Source organism: Adiantum capillus-veneris, chromosome 3 (assembly GCF_014529385.1).
Source record: "Adiantum capillus-veneris isolate H3 chromosome 3, ASM1452938v2, whole genome shotgun sequence".
NCBI classification, from domain to species: domain Eukaryota; kingdom Viridiplantae; phylum Streptophyta; class Polypodiopsida; order Polypodiales; family Pteridaceae; genus Adiantum; species Adiantum capillus-veneris.
The window spans coordinates 120,089,164-120,102,797 of NC_140933.1; the positions used below are offsets into that span (position 1 = coordinate 120,089,164).

Consider the following 13,634-nt stretch of genomic DNA (forward strand, 5'->3'; position numbering starts at 1 on the left):
GACCCATGAGAGAGTTCATGGGATGATCCACTACAATATACTTTCTCCATTGTACTACCTCATTAGCTGTTATGTGATTATACCCCTCCCCATATGTACACCATAGTATACTTTTTCCATTGTACACCTCATTAGCCCTTATGTGATTATACCCCTCCCCATATGTTTTGAGATGATACATGTGATGATGAGGAGGAGGAGGATGTAGGGTAGGTTTTCATACCTACCCACTCTATGTACCCTCATTTATTTATATTTTTACGCTCCCCATACATTGTACTAGAGTCACACACGGATGTAACCTTTTGGTCTCATGGATCATTTTGGCCTTTTAAAGACGTTAATGTAACATCTCATTTCATTTCTCTATGGGATTAACAGGATCATCAGACGGAATCTCATGCATTGATATAGAGACGACATGGATGACTTCTCCCCGAGAGTTGGGAAAGAACTGGCTTTTTACAGAAGGCATTTTCTTTACATTCATGAGAATAGATTTATTTGACTGCAGAAATGACAAATTCTGACCTCCTCCCATCAGCTGCAGATAGAAACAGGTACACACTTTGGTTCCCCCAGAGCAGCAAATATGTCAGCGATGCGACTTGGAGCCAGAGACATAAAAGCATTACATATGTAGGTAATCCCAGTATATTATGCATGAGATTCAAGGACATTTTCGTTCCCTGTTCTTCCCTATTCACATTCCAGAAAGGGATTCAGACATCTATCCAGGGTAATAGATTACGCTGACGAAGATGCCTTGATGGATTACGCTAATGAGAAATGCCTTTCGCTATACTTGCTCGAGATACACAGTCAGAGACATGATTTATTATAAAGTTGTATGCACCCAAAGGAACCCGTGCAAAGACAGGTGATAGATTTCTTGGAGAGCAAGAGCTCTCGGCAAGATCCAGGACACGTCGGTTTTCAGCTCATGGGACACTCCTAGATACAGCTATAGAGATTAGTAGATCTCGACATACTCCTCTCTCACAAATCACGTCACCGACATATTTACCACCACTGCATCCAGCCCTAATAGAGAGGCATAGAGCAACTCCTACAAGGTTCTTTACAGAGTAGGAGATTGACACCATGATGCAGCAGCCCATGAGAGAGTTCATGTGAGAGTACTTACACAGGGGCAGCCCACTAAGGAGACCGGGCATTGCCAGATAGGCCACCGGTTGGCTCTACTAGTTCACTTATCTGTTCACATTTTAGCTTTTGTTACCTTAGTCTTTTGTGTTTTCTATGCTGTATTTTTTTGGTCTCATAGGTCTTTTCAGCTTTGCAGATGCAAACAAACATTTCATTTCAGTTCTCTCCCTCACCCCCACCCCCTACACATTGTATGGTCTCAAGAAAGTCCTCAAACATCGGACCATTGGGACTACGTAAGGGACTAAACTCCAAAGAATGGCCAACAAAACTAGGAGAGAGCTCCAAGAGTGAGCTCTTTTCCTACAATTCCCCACGACGGAAGTGAAATAAGAGTTCGTGTCTCAGAGGACCAGGCATATTTCTGTAAGATGATACCCTCAAATCAAGTAGCATATATAAGGCAGTGAAAGCCAAAGATTAATGTAGCCTCACAGGAAAGCAAGCTTGCATTTTATAGGAGTGGGGAAGTCATCATACTAGAGAGAGATACTAAATGAGGTCACACATCCCTTCACACCAGCAATGTGGAATTTATAGATGTAGATTGTTATAACAAGAAGGAGAAGAAAGGAGACATGGACCTCCTTCGGCATCTCGTGGAGTTGCTATATAGATACAGATTACACCTATCATCCAAGAGGCATGAATTGATGATAAGGTGCAACATGTGTGGGTTCAATTGAAAAAAAAGACAAGGCTCTCTACTTTGTGATACTCAACACATCTGAAGACATCTTACTTATATCAAGTCTCTTTCATGGTAGCTTTGAGGAGATCTTGAAAAAGCCTCTTTTGAGCTGAACATTGTAAGGACATCACAAAACAACGTGGATTCACGAGTTGCACATGGCCTGACCATATTCAATGGTCATGATAGAAGACACTCTAGACCAAGTGAGGAGATCTACATCTTTGTTCACATAAGGAGAGAATCCCACAGAGTATGTCTACCTAAAGAGAATGTGTTTATTCCAATAAAAGGGTTTAATTTTTTGTCGTAAGCTTTTTCTCCTGGGTCATTTTGGCCTTTTGCAGTTTTCAATAGCACAATTTATCTCACTTTTTCAAAAGTTTGTTGGCAATGTGAGTAGACCTTCTTGGTGAAGCTTTTAAATTAGTGACAAAGAGAGTGTAGTAACGTGTTTTTATGGACTTGCGTTTAGAAAATCGTACCTAGAGACAAGAGTAAGCACTTAGCATATTAATTCTAGCACTATCATGTGTCAATCACACAAGGCATATTTCAGCTAAATAGTACCATGTAGTAATTTTGAAAGCTTCCATTTCTCTGGAAAAATTTTAGGACAGCAAACGCCAAGTCCTCTACAGGCCTGTAGGGGGTAGGCTTTCCATAAGACTGAAACCTGAAAGTTACATTACAAACTCAGCATCTCTCTCTCTCTCTCTCTCTCCATAGCTTTGTGGAGGATGGTTGATTGTTTGTAAAACCAAGGTTATGGTGTTTAACACACCACACCGCAGTGGGGGAGATGCTCGCTGCTTCTACCGCGCCCAATCTCTTGCCATTGCCCCCCTCCCCCCCCCCCCCCCCCCCCTCTTGAGCTCGCTGCCCTACCCTCCGCCACCTCCTTGCGCCGTTGCCGTAAAGCCTCTCCTCGCTTCCACCAGGCTACTTGTTGCCTGCTGTTGTTGCTAAATTGGCTTTATCTGACAGAAAAATAATTCTAGATGAATTATTGGATTTATAAGTGAGAGGGTGTGACAGAGAGCATCGTGAAGGGGATTGTACCATAAGTTCGGTAGGAAAGGACTAGGTGATGGGTATTCCTGATGCGTCACAAGGTGGGTGACGGGTGCATCAGAAAGGGGATATCCATAGTCGAGAGGAAATCCGAACTGGAAAGAGGAATACGCGTAATGACGCAAGCACAAGAATAAAGATGGGTTCTGAGAAGCTTTTCTTAAAAAGCGGAATATTTTAACGAGCTTTTCGGGAAGAGCAGACGCTTTCCCGCGAGGAATCTATGTTTGAATTGCATTCGTGCATGTGGTTGCATCCAGGGACGCCTGGGAAGTGCTGTGAAAGCATTGATTTTAACTTATAAGGTTTTATTGAGTTTTTGGGCAAGTTCAGACCAATTTTAAAAATATGCCGGCTGTCCACTTAATAAGTGGGCAGCCACTTAGAAAATAAAGCAACAAAACCAACCAGAGAATTCTCTCTCCCTATTTCGGGTAGAACAAAAAAAAATAAAAATGGCCACGATCTCTCCGCGAGCAGCTATTCGTGCCGTGGTGAAGGAGCTATAAAAGCACCACATGCCCTCACTGAAGGGAGGTTGCCAGCGCCAGCAAGAGAAGACTCTGCCGCCAGAAGACGCGAGAGATCGCGAGACTACGAAGCACGGAAGTCGCTTTTCCCGCGCAAGAGCGACAGGTATCTATTATGGATTCGCCATACGAATTGTTGTCGTGTGTTTGCGTGTGTTTGTAGGTACTTCATCGCGAAGGAGAAGCGAGAAGGCTTCGGCCTACGCTTGGGAATTTCGGAAACGGAATTCGGAAATTGTCTGCGGAGTCTCAACTCCGAGTACAGGATTGAGAGCTTGTCTCTTGGATTTCCCTTACGGGAAGGAACGACCATCGAGTCAGAGATTTAGAACGGAGGGGTTTTCTCCGGTTCTTGTGCTTGTAAAAAGATTCTCCCTAATAAAGAATTCTCTTTAGGGGGGGGGGGGGGGGGACCAGCCCATCTTCTGGTCCCCAATACTGTGTCGATCTTCTCACTCTCTATCTCTCTATTTATTTCTCTCTATATATCCTTTGGCTTCAATATTAAGTGATAAATTCTATTTATCCGAGTATATTTTATATTGTTATGCGCTCCCGTTTGTGACAGTGGTATCAGAGCATGGTCTCCTCTCTTTGTCTGTAAAGGAGGACGGCTCTGGGAAGATACGGGAAGAAGCCATGACAATCCAAGGAGCGGAATGCTCGAGATTCTTCAGAATCCAGAAAATATCCATGAACGTCAATCCAGAACTATAGCCATGAAATCCCGTCATTCCAGGAAGGATATTTTGTCTGTAAAGGAGGACGGCTCTGGGAAGATACGGGAAGAAGCCATGACAATCCAAGGAGCGGAATGCTCGAGATTCTTCAGAATCCAGAAAATATCCATGAACGTCAATCCAGAACTATAGCCATGAAATCCCGTCATTCCAGGAAGGATATGAAGAAGGTCTCTAGACCTAGGAACACTTCCAATCAAGTTTGATACTTTTGACGGAAGGGAAGATGCCCCGAAAGCTACCGCTTTGATTCAACAAGTTTGAAGTTGCCTTTGCAAACGGCAATTTCTGAAAAAGCGTCGAAGATGAGGCATGTGATTAACACCTCAAGGGGATTGCAAGTACTTGGTGGTATACCAAAGCTCTGCATGGAACTTACAACAAGACTTGGATTCAATTCAAGGCTGAATTTTTGGACAAATTTTTTTTCTCTTCTCTTGCTGCCAGAAGACGCGAGATCCCGCGCAAGAGCGACAGGTATCTATTATGGATTCGCCATACGAATTGTTGTCGTGTGTTTGCGTGTGTGTTTGTAGGTACTTCATCGCGAAGGAGAAGCGAGAAGGCTTCGGCCTACGCTTGGGAATTCTGGAAACGGAATTCGGAAATTGTCTGCGGAGTCTCAACTCAGAGTATAGGCTTGAGAGCTTGTCTCTTGGATTTCCCTTACGGGAAGGAACCACCATCGAGTCAGAGATTTAGAACGGAGGGGTTTTCTCCGGTTCTTGTGCTTGTAAAAAGATTCTCCCTAATAAAGAATTCTCTTTAAGGGGGGGGACCAGCCCATCATCTGGTCCCCAGTATTGTGTCGATCTTCTCGCTCTCTATCTCTCTATTTATTTCTCTCTATGTATCCTTTGGCTTCAGTATTAAGTGATAAATTCTATTTATCCGAGTATATTTTATATTGTTGTGCGCTCCCGTTTGTGACAACTGCCCCCGCAGCAGTTGCCTGTTGCCTCCCACTGCTCCTGCCCTGCTGGCCTTTCCCCCAGTTCTCCTCATGGGATTCATCCCCTGCTTCTCAGCCACGTTCGCCGTGCTTCGATTTAGCAAGAGTTCAGTCGTCACTCTCAAACTCCACCAAGTTGGCATCTCAACCCCTAGCATCTTGAGACGTTGTCTCTTTTTTGGTGATGGTGCACAAGTATCTTCCGATGTTCCATTTGCTGCAAGCAAAAGCAAGATGCACGCTACGTCTTGGAACGATGTCGCAGTGCGCTCATCTGCCTCCATTCACCCTAGCATCTCAAAACGCCACGCGCTGCTCTATCCCCACTTGCCCTAGGCGTCTCAAAATGCCTATTGTTTGTGTTGTGTTTGCCTACACTTCGAGTGTACACGCCTGCAGTTGCATCTCAAAACACTCATAGTTGATGCTCACTCTCTGTTGCATCTCACAGGTATGTCCACAAAAAGCGTCTCAAAATGTCACTATCTACGGTCTCAAAATGCCTTCACCGCCTAGTTCTTCCGATTTGATGCTTGCAATACAACAACATTTCAAGATGCTACAATTTGTTGCTATTTTAATCATCTGCACAATCGTCGCTTGCCAACAACTCAAATCTACAACAAGCCATACGATTCGGTGAGAAAATGTTTACAGAAGCAGGAGCCGTCCATAACTCTTGATGGGCATAAGGTGCAGTGCAAAATCACTGATACTCAGAAGAATAAAGAAAAGAAACCTCTATTCCAAAATGTATGGGATTAGACACTGCTCCAGCCAAAAGCAACTCAAGGTAAGACCTTCCCAATGTGAAGCCCCACCTCGTGAGGTTATTGGGTAATCCTAAACCCAAGGTTTGGGAATAAACCAAAAACCCTAAGTCTGATGGTAGCTACCTTGACTTATACCCTATGTGTTCAGAGGAGGTTCTTTGTGGTAGCACCAAGTTATGGGTATACCTGAAACCCTTGGTTGTGAGAAAACCTCAAACTCACAGTTTTGAGTACACCTAAAACTCTCCATGTCATGAGTGTGGGGAGTTTAGTTCAAGGGGGCGAATGATGACAATAGAATTGTTGGGGTCAGCTCAACTTGGGCGACCACCATGTGTGGGAACACATTGTAATGGTCTTTATAAGGCTCAATAACCCTAAGTGATCTCTCTCTCTCTCTCTCTCTCTCTCTCTCTCTCTCTCTCTCTCTCTCTCTCTCTCTCTCTCTCTCTCTCATTTTGTGTGCATGCTCATCTTATCTCTTGCTCCTATGTTGGGCATCTCTGCCGATTAGGGAAGCCGTTGCCTTTCCCCACACAAGTCGCTTGAATTCCTCATATCTAACAAAAGGATCACTTGCTTTGTCTTCAGGACTTCCATAATGAGCATCATCATAGAAACCTCGCCTTTTGTTGAACCGAACACAAATCATCAGTTGCTCCAAAAAACCGAGTGTCTCCTCATAAATCTATCTGAATCCATGTTGAATCGAACCTTCTATGTTTCTTGTTTTACTGCAACCAATCTTTCTTGAGTCGCCCTTGCCAAAAGTAATGGATTGTTTGCCTTCCACTACTTTACCGTCGTATCAAGATCCTATGCCGAAATGAACTTTGAAAGCTCTGGATCTTTAGTAGCAATAAGAAATTATTGCATGAGTTGAATGGTTTCTGTTTTAGCTACTTCTTCATCATCCGCCTCAAAAAAACATCCTCTACAGGATCCTCTCTATGGTGTCGTTCCCGAGCTCTACATTATTGTTGTTGTCCTGTTCACTTTCGTGAGAGGCAAGACTCTGAAACCATCGTGCTCTACTACTAAAGAACAAATCCCATTGTTCATAGAAGAACAATCAATTGAGCTCTCATATTACTGTAACCTTTCTGTACATTAAGAACACATGGTGAATCACAATAGTAGACACTTCAACTTGAAGGAAGAGAGAGAGAGAGAGAGAGAGAGAGAGAAGAAGGTGGAGTTCCTTTCTTAGAAGCGTTGGCCCTCCAACCGAGCGCCCCCAAAGGGTCTTTCTTTTATATTGCAAAAGATGGCCAATACAAGTTGTTGTCATAAGTGCTCAGGGCCTTCTTGATCTTTACACAAGTGCTCAAGCTCTCGTCGTCTTGAAGAAAGCTCAAAGCCTTGATCGTCTTCACAATGCTCCAAAGAGAGATCGCCCAAAAACTGATGATAATTACAAATGCCTCCAAGAGGTCTTTATATAGGTAGTCACCTAGCCTTTTGGGTGTCCTTGACCTTTAGCTTTTCAATTGTTCAACCTTTGGCTTTTCATCTCTCCGACCTTTGGCTTTTCAACGGTTTGACCTTTGGCTTTTCATTTGTCCGACCTTTGCTTTTCAATTGTCCAATCCCTTGGCTCATAAAAAGAAGGGCGCCTTACTTTTAGGGCTGATTTGTGTTATGCGCATATAGCATGTCCAATGGGAACCACCTACACCATAGCCAATTGAAGCCTTAGTCCACCACTGCTTCTTTACCTGGCCTGGCGATGGTAAAAAGAGCTATCCAACGTCTCAAGCACGAACGAGCACTCGACCATACAGGTAACATATGTAGTGATCATCGTTGACGGGGCGTGCATTCGAAACCTGCAGTCACGCTCTGTCCTTTTACAAGAGGACTTTGCAAGAGGTAAATACAAATGGAATATTCCTAACTATTGAATAAGTTGAAGAAGTTGCCAGTATGTCACTGTGAGTATGGTAGGGGTACCAACTGTTTAAACATGAGAAATTCTTTTAATTAGCTTACACGATTCTTTAGTTAGCCTTTTTTATTGCCAGGGTTGCCGACCACAAATGCAATTATCTCCTCTCTCTCTCTCTCTCCCTACCATTACATACCAGCTAGTATGTGTAGTATGATAGGGGTACCAAGTGTTTAAACGTGAGAAATTCTTGTATGGTAGGGGTAGCAACTGTTTAAACATGAGAAATTCTTTTATTAGCATAGAAGATTCTTTAGTTAGCCTTTTTTATTGCGAGGGCTGTCGGCCACAACTGCAAAACTCTCTCTCTCTCTCTCTCTCTCTCTCTCTCTCTCTCTCTCTCTTTCTTCGTCGACTAGATCTTTAAGGTCTCTTGGGATAGTTTCCTACGACATTAAAACTCTCTTCTTCTCGGGTGTGTGTGTGTGTGTGTGGGTGTGGGTGTGCGCAAATAAAAAGAGGAAAATGGTATAACCTTTCTATCACCCAAGTGTGGTAGATTGGTCATGCCATTTCCCTCTTGAATAACAGGTCTTGAGTTCAACTCCTCGTCGGCTAGATCTTTAAGGTCTCTTGGGATAGTTTCCTACGACGTTAAAACTCTCTTCTTCTAGGGTGTGTGTGTTGCTAAATTGGCTTTATCTTACAGAAAAATAATTCTAAATGAATTATTGGATTTATAAGTGAGAGGGTTTTCTCACTTGGAACACCAAGGAAAAATAATTCTAAATGAATTATTGGAATTTTAAGTGAGAGGGCTTTTCTCACTAGAGACATCCGAGTACAGAGTATTCCTAGTGCGTCATTTAAAGTAATGACGGGAACACTGAGAACGGGAATATATGTAAGGCCACCAGGAACGGGTACTTTTGATGTGTCACATCGGATGGGTGACAGGGAGCATCGAAAATAAGTATCTGACCATCCGGGAACGGACATCTTTGATGCGTCATAGGATGGGTGACATAGAGCATCGTGAAGGAGATTGTACTATAAGTTCGGTAGGAAAGGACTAGGTGATGGGTATTCCTGATGCGTCACAAGGTGGGTGACGGGTGCATCGGAAAGGGAATATCCATAGTCGAGAGGAAATTCCGAACTGTGTTAGAATTGTGCACAAGGAAAAAGCAAGCACTTGAATGAAGATGGGTTCAAAGAAAACTTTGAGGAAAAACAGATGCTTTTTGAGAAAGCGGGATTGCCTTTCGGGAAAGCAGATGCTTTCTCGCAAGGAAGTCTATGTCTGCATTGCAACTATGTATGTGATTGCATCCAGGGACGCCTGGGAAGTGCTGTGAAAGCATTGTTTTTAGCTTATAAGGTTTTATTGAGTTTTTGGACAGATTCAGACCATTTTTAAAGGTGACCGACTGCCCACTTAATAAGTGGGCAGCCATCTGATAAATAAGGCAACAGATCAGCCAGCGTTTTCTCTCTCTCTTTTTTTGGCAAAACATTGGAAAAAATAAAATAAAATAAATTTTTGAAAAAAAAAAAAAGGCCGCGATCTCTACGCGAGCAGCTTTTCGTGCCCGTGGCTAGGAGCTATAAAAGCATCACATGCCCTTACTCAGGGAGGAGGACCAATCTTTGCAAGGAGGAGATGTTGTTGCAAATTTCAGCCGTAAAGAAGACGTTGCAGGTGATGCCCATGGCTGCCCCAAGTGTACCAGATGTCGCCAAGACCCAATGCGCAAGTTCCCTCGCGAAGAAGTGCCTACTGAGCGTGTTTCCATCGCAACAAGCTGCTGTTTTTCTCTGTTTTCAGCCCCTAAACGTCGTAGACAGGGCTGATTTATGAGAAGGAACCGGAGAACACACCTCTTTTGTGTGTAGGATTGGAAGAGAGGATTTTCTATGGAGAGATCTCTTCCGGGGAATTGCTTTTCGAGAATGGAGTTGCGTTTCGAGCGTCGAGACTTTGAAGGTAACGATTTTCATGTTATGAACTCTGAGTATTTGTTTGCAGGTGTACTTCCTCTTAGTGAGGGAGTAGGAGCAGAGGAAGGTATGAGCCTCTGCAGGAGAAAAGCGCTTTGAGGAACTAGAGCCAGATCAGCCCAGGGGTTTCGTACCCGAGTTTGGGAAGTAGATCCACGGATTGGAGAGAGGTAGTCTCTCAAGTTGCGATCCGGAAGTTGGGATTCCCAAGTAAGGACTTTGTGTCCGGGAAAGCAGAGTTGTTCTGCGGGAAGAGGACCCTGGAAATAGAGTTCTAAAAGAGAGTTGCACGGATGTCATGCCCTGAGTCCGGAAGGTGAGATCCAGAGGCGAGAACCTTGATTCTCGAGGAATTGGAATAAGGAACGGAAGTTCCTTGGAATAGGGTTTTGCCCTAGGAATCGGAAGCTGAGGCTTCCGGGAACCATCAAGTCTTATTCTAGAACGAACGTGGTAATACGTTCGGTTCAAGTGCTTGTATAGACTTCTCCTCAGTAATAAAGATACTATTACAGGGGGGGGACCAGCCCATCTTCTGGTCCCAGTATTGTGTCGATCTTCTCGCTCTCCATCTCTCTCTCTATTTATTTCTCTCTATATCCTCTGGCTTCAGTAATAAGTGATAAATCCTATTTATCAGAATGTATTTTATATTGTTATGTGCTCCCGTTTGTGACAGTGTGTGTGTGTGTGTGCGCGCGCGCGCGCGCCAATAAAAAGAGGAAAATGGTATAACCTTTCTATCACCCAAATGTGGTAGATTGGTTATGCCATTTCCCTCTTGAATAACAGGTCTTGAGTTCAACTCCTCGTCAGCTAGATCTTTAAGGTCTCTTGGGATAGTTTCCTACGACGTTAAAACTCTCTTCTTCTCCGATGTGTGTGTGTGTGTGGGTGTGTGTGCGCGCCAATAAAAAGAGGAAAATGGTATAACCTTTCTATCACCCAAGTGTGGTAGATTGGTTATGCCATTTCCCTCTTGAATAACAGGTCTTGAGTTCAACTCCTCGTCGGCTAGATCTTTAAGGTCTCTTGGGATAGTTTCCTACGACGTTAAAACTCTCTTCTCGGGTGTGTGTGTGTGTGTGTGGGTGTGTGGGTGGCAAGGTGCGCCAATAAAAAGAGGAAAATGGTATAACCTTTCTATCACCCAAGTGTGGTAGATTGGTTATGCCATTTCCCTCTTGAATAACAGGTCTTGAGTTCAACTCCTCATCAACTAGATCTTTAAGGTCTATTGGGATGGTTTCCTACGACGTTAAAACTCTCTTCTTCTTCTTCTTCTTCTTCTCTTCTCTCTCTCTCTCTCTCTCTCTCTCTCTCTCTCTCTCTCCCCCCCCCCCAGAATGCACGTGTCTCCATCTCTCTTCTCCTTCATTTTTGTGGCCCCCCATGCGCTCCCTAGTCTGCATTGTTTCCCTGTTTACACTTGCCTTCATTGGACTGAGGTTTTCTTTGGTGAGAGCAGCAAAGACTAGATCGACGAGAGCTTATGCGGCCTTGGGAGGCTTGGAGAGGATGTGTCCGCAGGTTCAGTTCCAGGAACCTCAGACAAAGTTATGGCTCTTTGATACTTTAGTAGCCTCAGCTATGTTGTATGGGGTGCAGGTATGGGGACCTTCAGTAGGCCAGGATGGTTGGAGACGTATGGAGAGGCCCTTGGTATCTATGATCGCTCGATTGATTAGAGCCAAGGCCTCCGTACCTCGCTATCCTTCGAGTAGAGCTAGCTGCCCCCCATGGAGATTGAGGCGCTTACCAGATCAATCTCCTTTGTGCACAGCCTAGAGACAGATATGCTAGACTAGTCCTTGTGTCTTCCAGACAGTTAGCTCTACAGGGGGACACTTCATGCTGGTATGCAAAGATGACATCAAGGTTTCAGACGCATGGCTTCACCATGGGTAGGCTGCCTCCTTTCCAGTACCCTTGTTGTCTCTTACATGGGTGGAGATTACTAGACTCATTCTTCAGGACCTTATCCAACTGGATACCAGCAGTACATGGATAGATCTGCCTCAGGAGTTGGGCATGAAGATGGCTTTCTATAGAGAGCATCTTCTCCACCTCACAGGCGATGGGTTTGTGATTCGACCCAACTACATGGACACACATATGTCTCATGGTTTGCGTTGTGCCATTGGTCAAATACGCATATCCTGACATCAGCTCGAGATTGAGACTGGTAGATTCAAACAGATACCAGCAGACAACAGGTTGTGCCACTTATGCTAGATAGGGCCAGAGACAGAGTTACATTACATGTCACTGCACAATGTACTATAAGATACGGGGGCCGTTTCCACTGCCTATTCAAAGAGGGTTTCGGTCCTTTATCTAGGGTCATGAGTTATGAGACCAGAGATGTCTTGGACTATATCTACTTGAGTTGTACAGACAAAGAGACACTTTACTGGGGAGAGCTAGAGACAGACAGTCCAAGAGACAGATTACATATTTCTTTCACTAGATATGGGACAGCCAGAGGAGAAGCCACCGCCGCAGAGCTCGGTCCACACACTCGACCACTACTGGCACTATTATTGACTGAGCACTGGAGCTATGGAGATCCATACGACCACGATAGAGGAGAGGAGAGGAGCTACACAGCATTGACGAAGACTACAGCAGAGGATTCGAGCTATATTCTCTCGACATACAGAGTGCAAATGAGGATAGATCCTCACCATTTCTCCCCCCATTCTGTCATTGTTTCACACATTACTACATCCTATTTACTGGGTACCTATTGTACCAACTGTCACATCCACACAGTTCCAGCTTGTAGCAGTAGTATCTTTGTTCTAGTTCTTTTGTACCCAAACATGGTATCAGATTCACTATTTTGTAACACATTGGTCTCATAGGTCATTTTGGCCTTTTGAAGACGTTAATATAGCATTTCATTTCTCTCTCTCTCTCTCTCTCTCTCCTCCTTCATTTTTATTTTTGTATCGAGAGATTGGATTAGATCCACAAGGATTGTATCAGTTTGGTCTCATAGGTCATTTTGGCCTTTTGAAGACGTTTAATATAACATTTCATTTCACTCTCTCTCTCTCTCTCTCTCTCTCTCTCTCTCTCTCTCTCTCTCTCTCTCTCTCTCTCTCTCTTATCATGTCATGAGACGGAGAAAGAAGGGAATCTTACGAGGTAAGAAATTATTTTGCACGACCAAATATACATGTCTCGCCAACGACAATAAGCAAAGATCCTCCAACGAGAGACAAAAAGAGGCGAAAAAAAGGGGTCATTCTGGGTCTCTCTCTAAGAGAAAAAAAGTTGTCGATGCAGATGAAGGTGGGGTGACGGGTGTCGAAGCTTGTCGACTTGCAGAAAGCCGGTGGGCGGTTTGCTCTCTCTCTCTCTCTCTCTCTCTCTCTCTCTCTCTCTCTCTCTCTCTCTCTCTCTCTCTCTCTCTCTCTCTCTCTCAACCAAAAGGCGTGAGGAGGGAGGAGCAAGAGGAAAGGAGAGCATGCACGAGAGAGGAGGAGGAAGGTATGAGGAAAGACGGCAGAGAAAGGAGAGCCTAAAGGCGAGAGGAGGGAGAAGCAGGAGGTGTAAGGTCTCTCTCTATCACAAACTGCTAACGTGTCAAGTCACTGAAGAACGGAGCTACCGCTGAGGGGTCTAAACCCTCTAAGACGCAGAAGCAATAGAAGGATCTTCGTTAGGGATCTTACGCTGGCCTACTGACATGGCAGAGCCGTACGGAATCCCACATTTTACGTTGACATGTTGACATGGCAGCCTGCACGGATTTTTACGATTTCGCTGCTGACGTGGCAGTTGTACGGATTTCTGTAAATCACGCT

The 13,634-nt window shown here is 44.4% G+C and overlaps 1 protein-coding gene across 1 annotated transcript in view; it reads right to left on the reverse strand.

Moving 5' to 3' along the window:
- LOC147461608 (beta-galactosidase 9-like) overlaps positions 1–13,634 on the reverse strand; it is a 36,820-nt gene that overhangs the window by 19,121 nt on the left and 4,065 nt on the right. Inside the window, exon 8 of the mRNA XM_086509108.1 lies at positions 2,432–2,537. Coding sequence (XP_086365234.1) covers positions 2,432–2,537 — 106 coding nt within the window. The remainder of the gene's footprint in view (positions 1–2,431; positions 2,538–13,634) is intronic.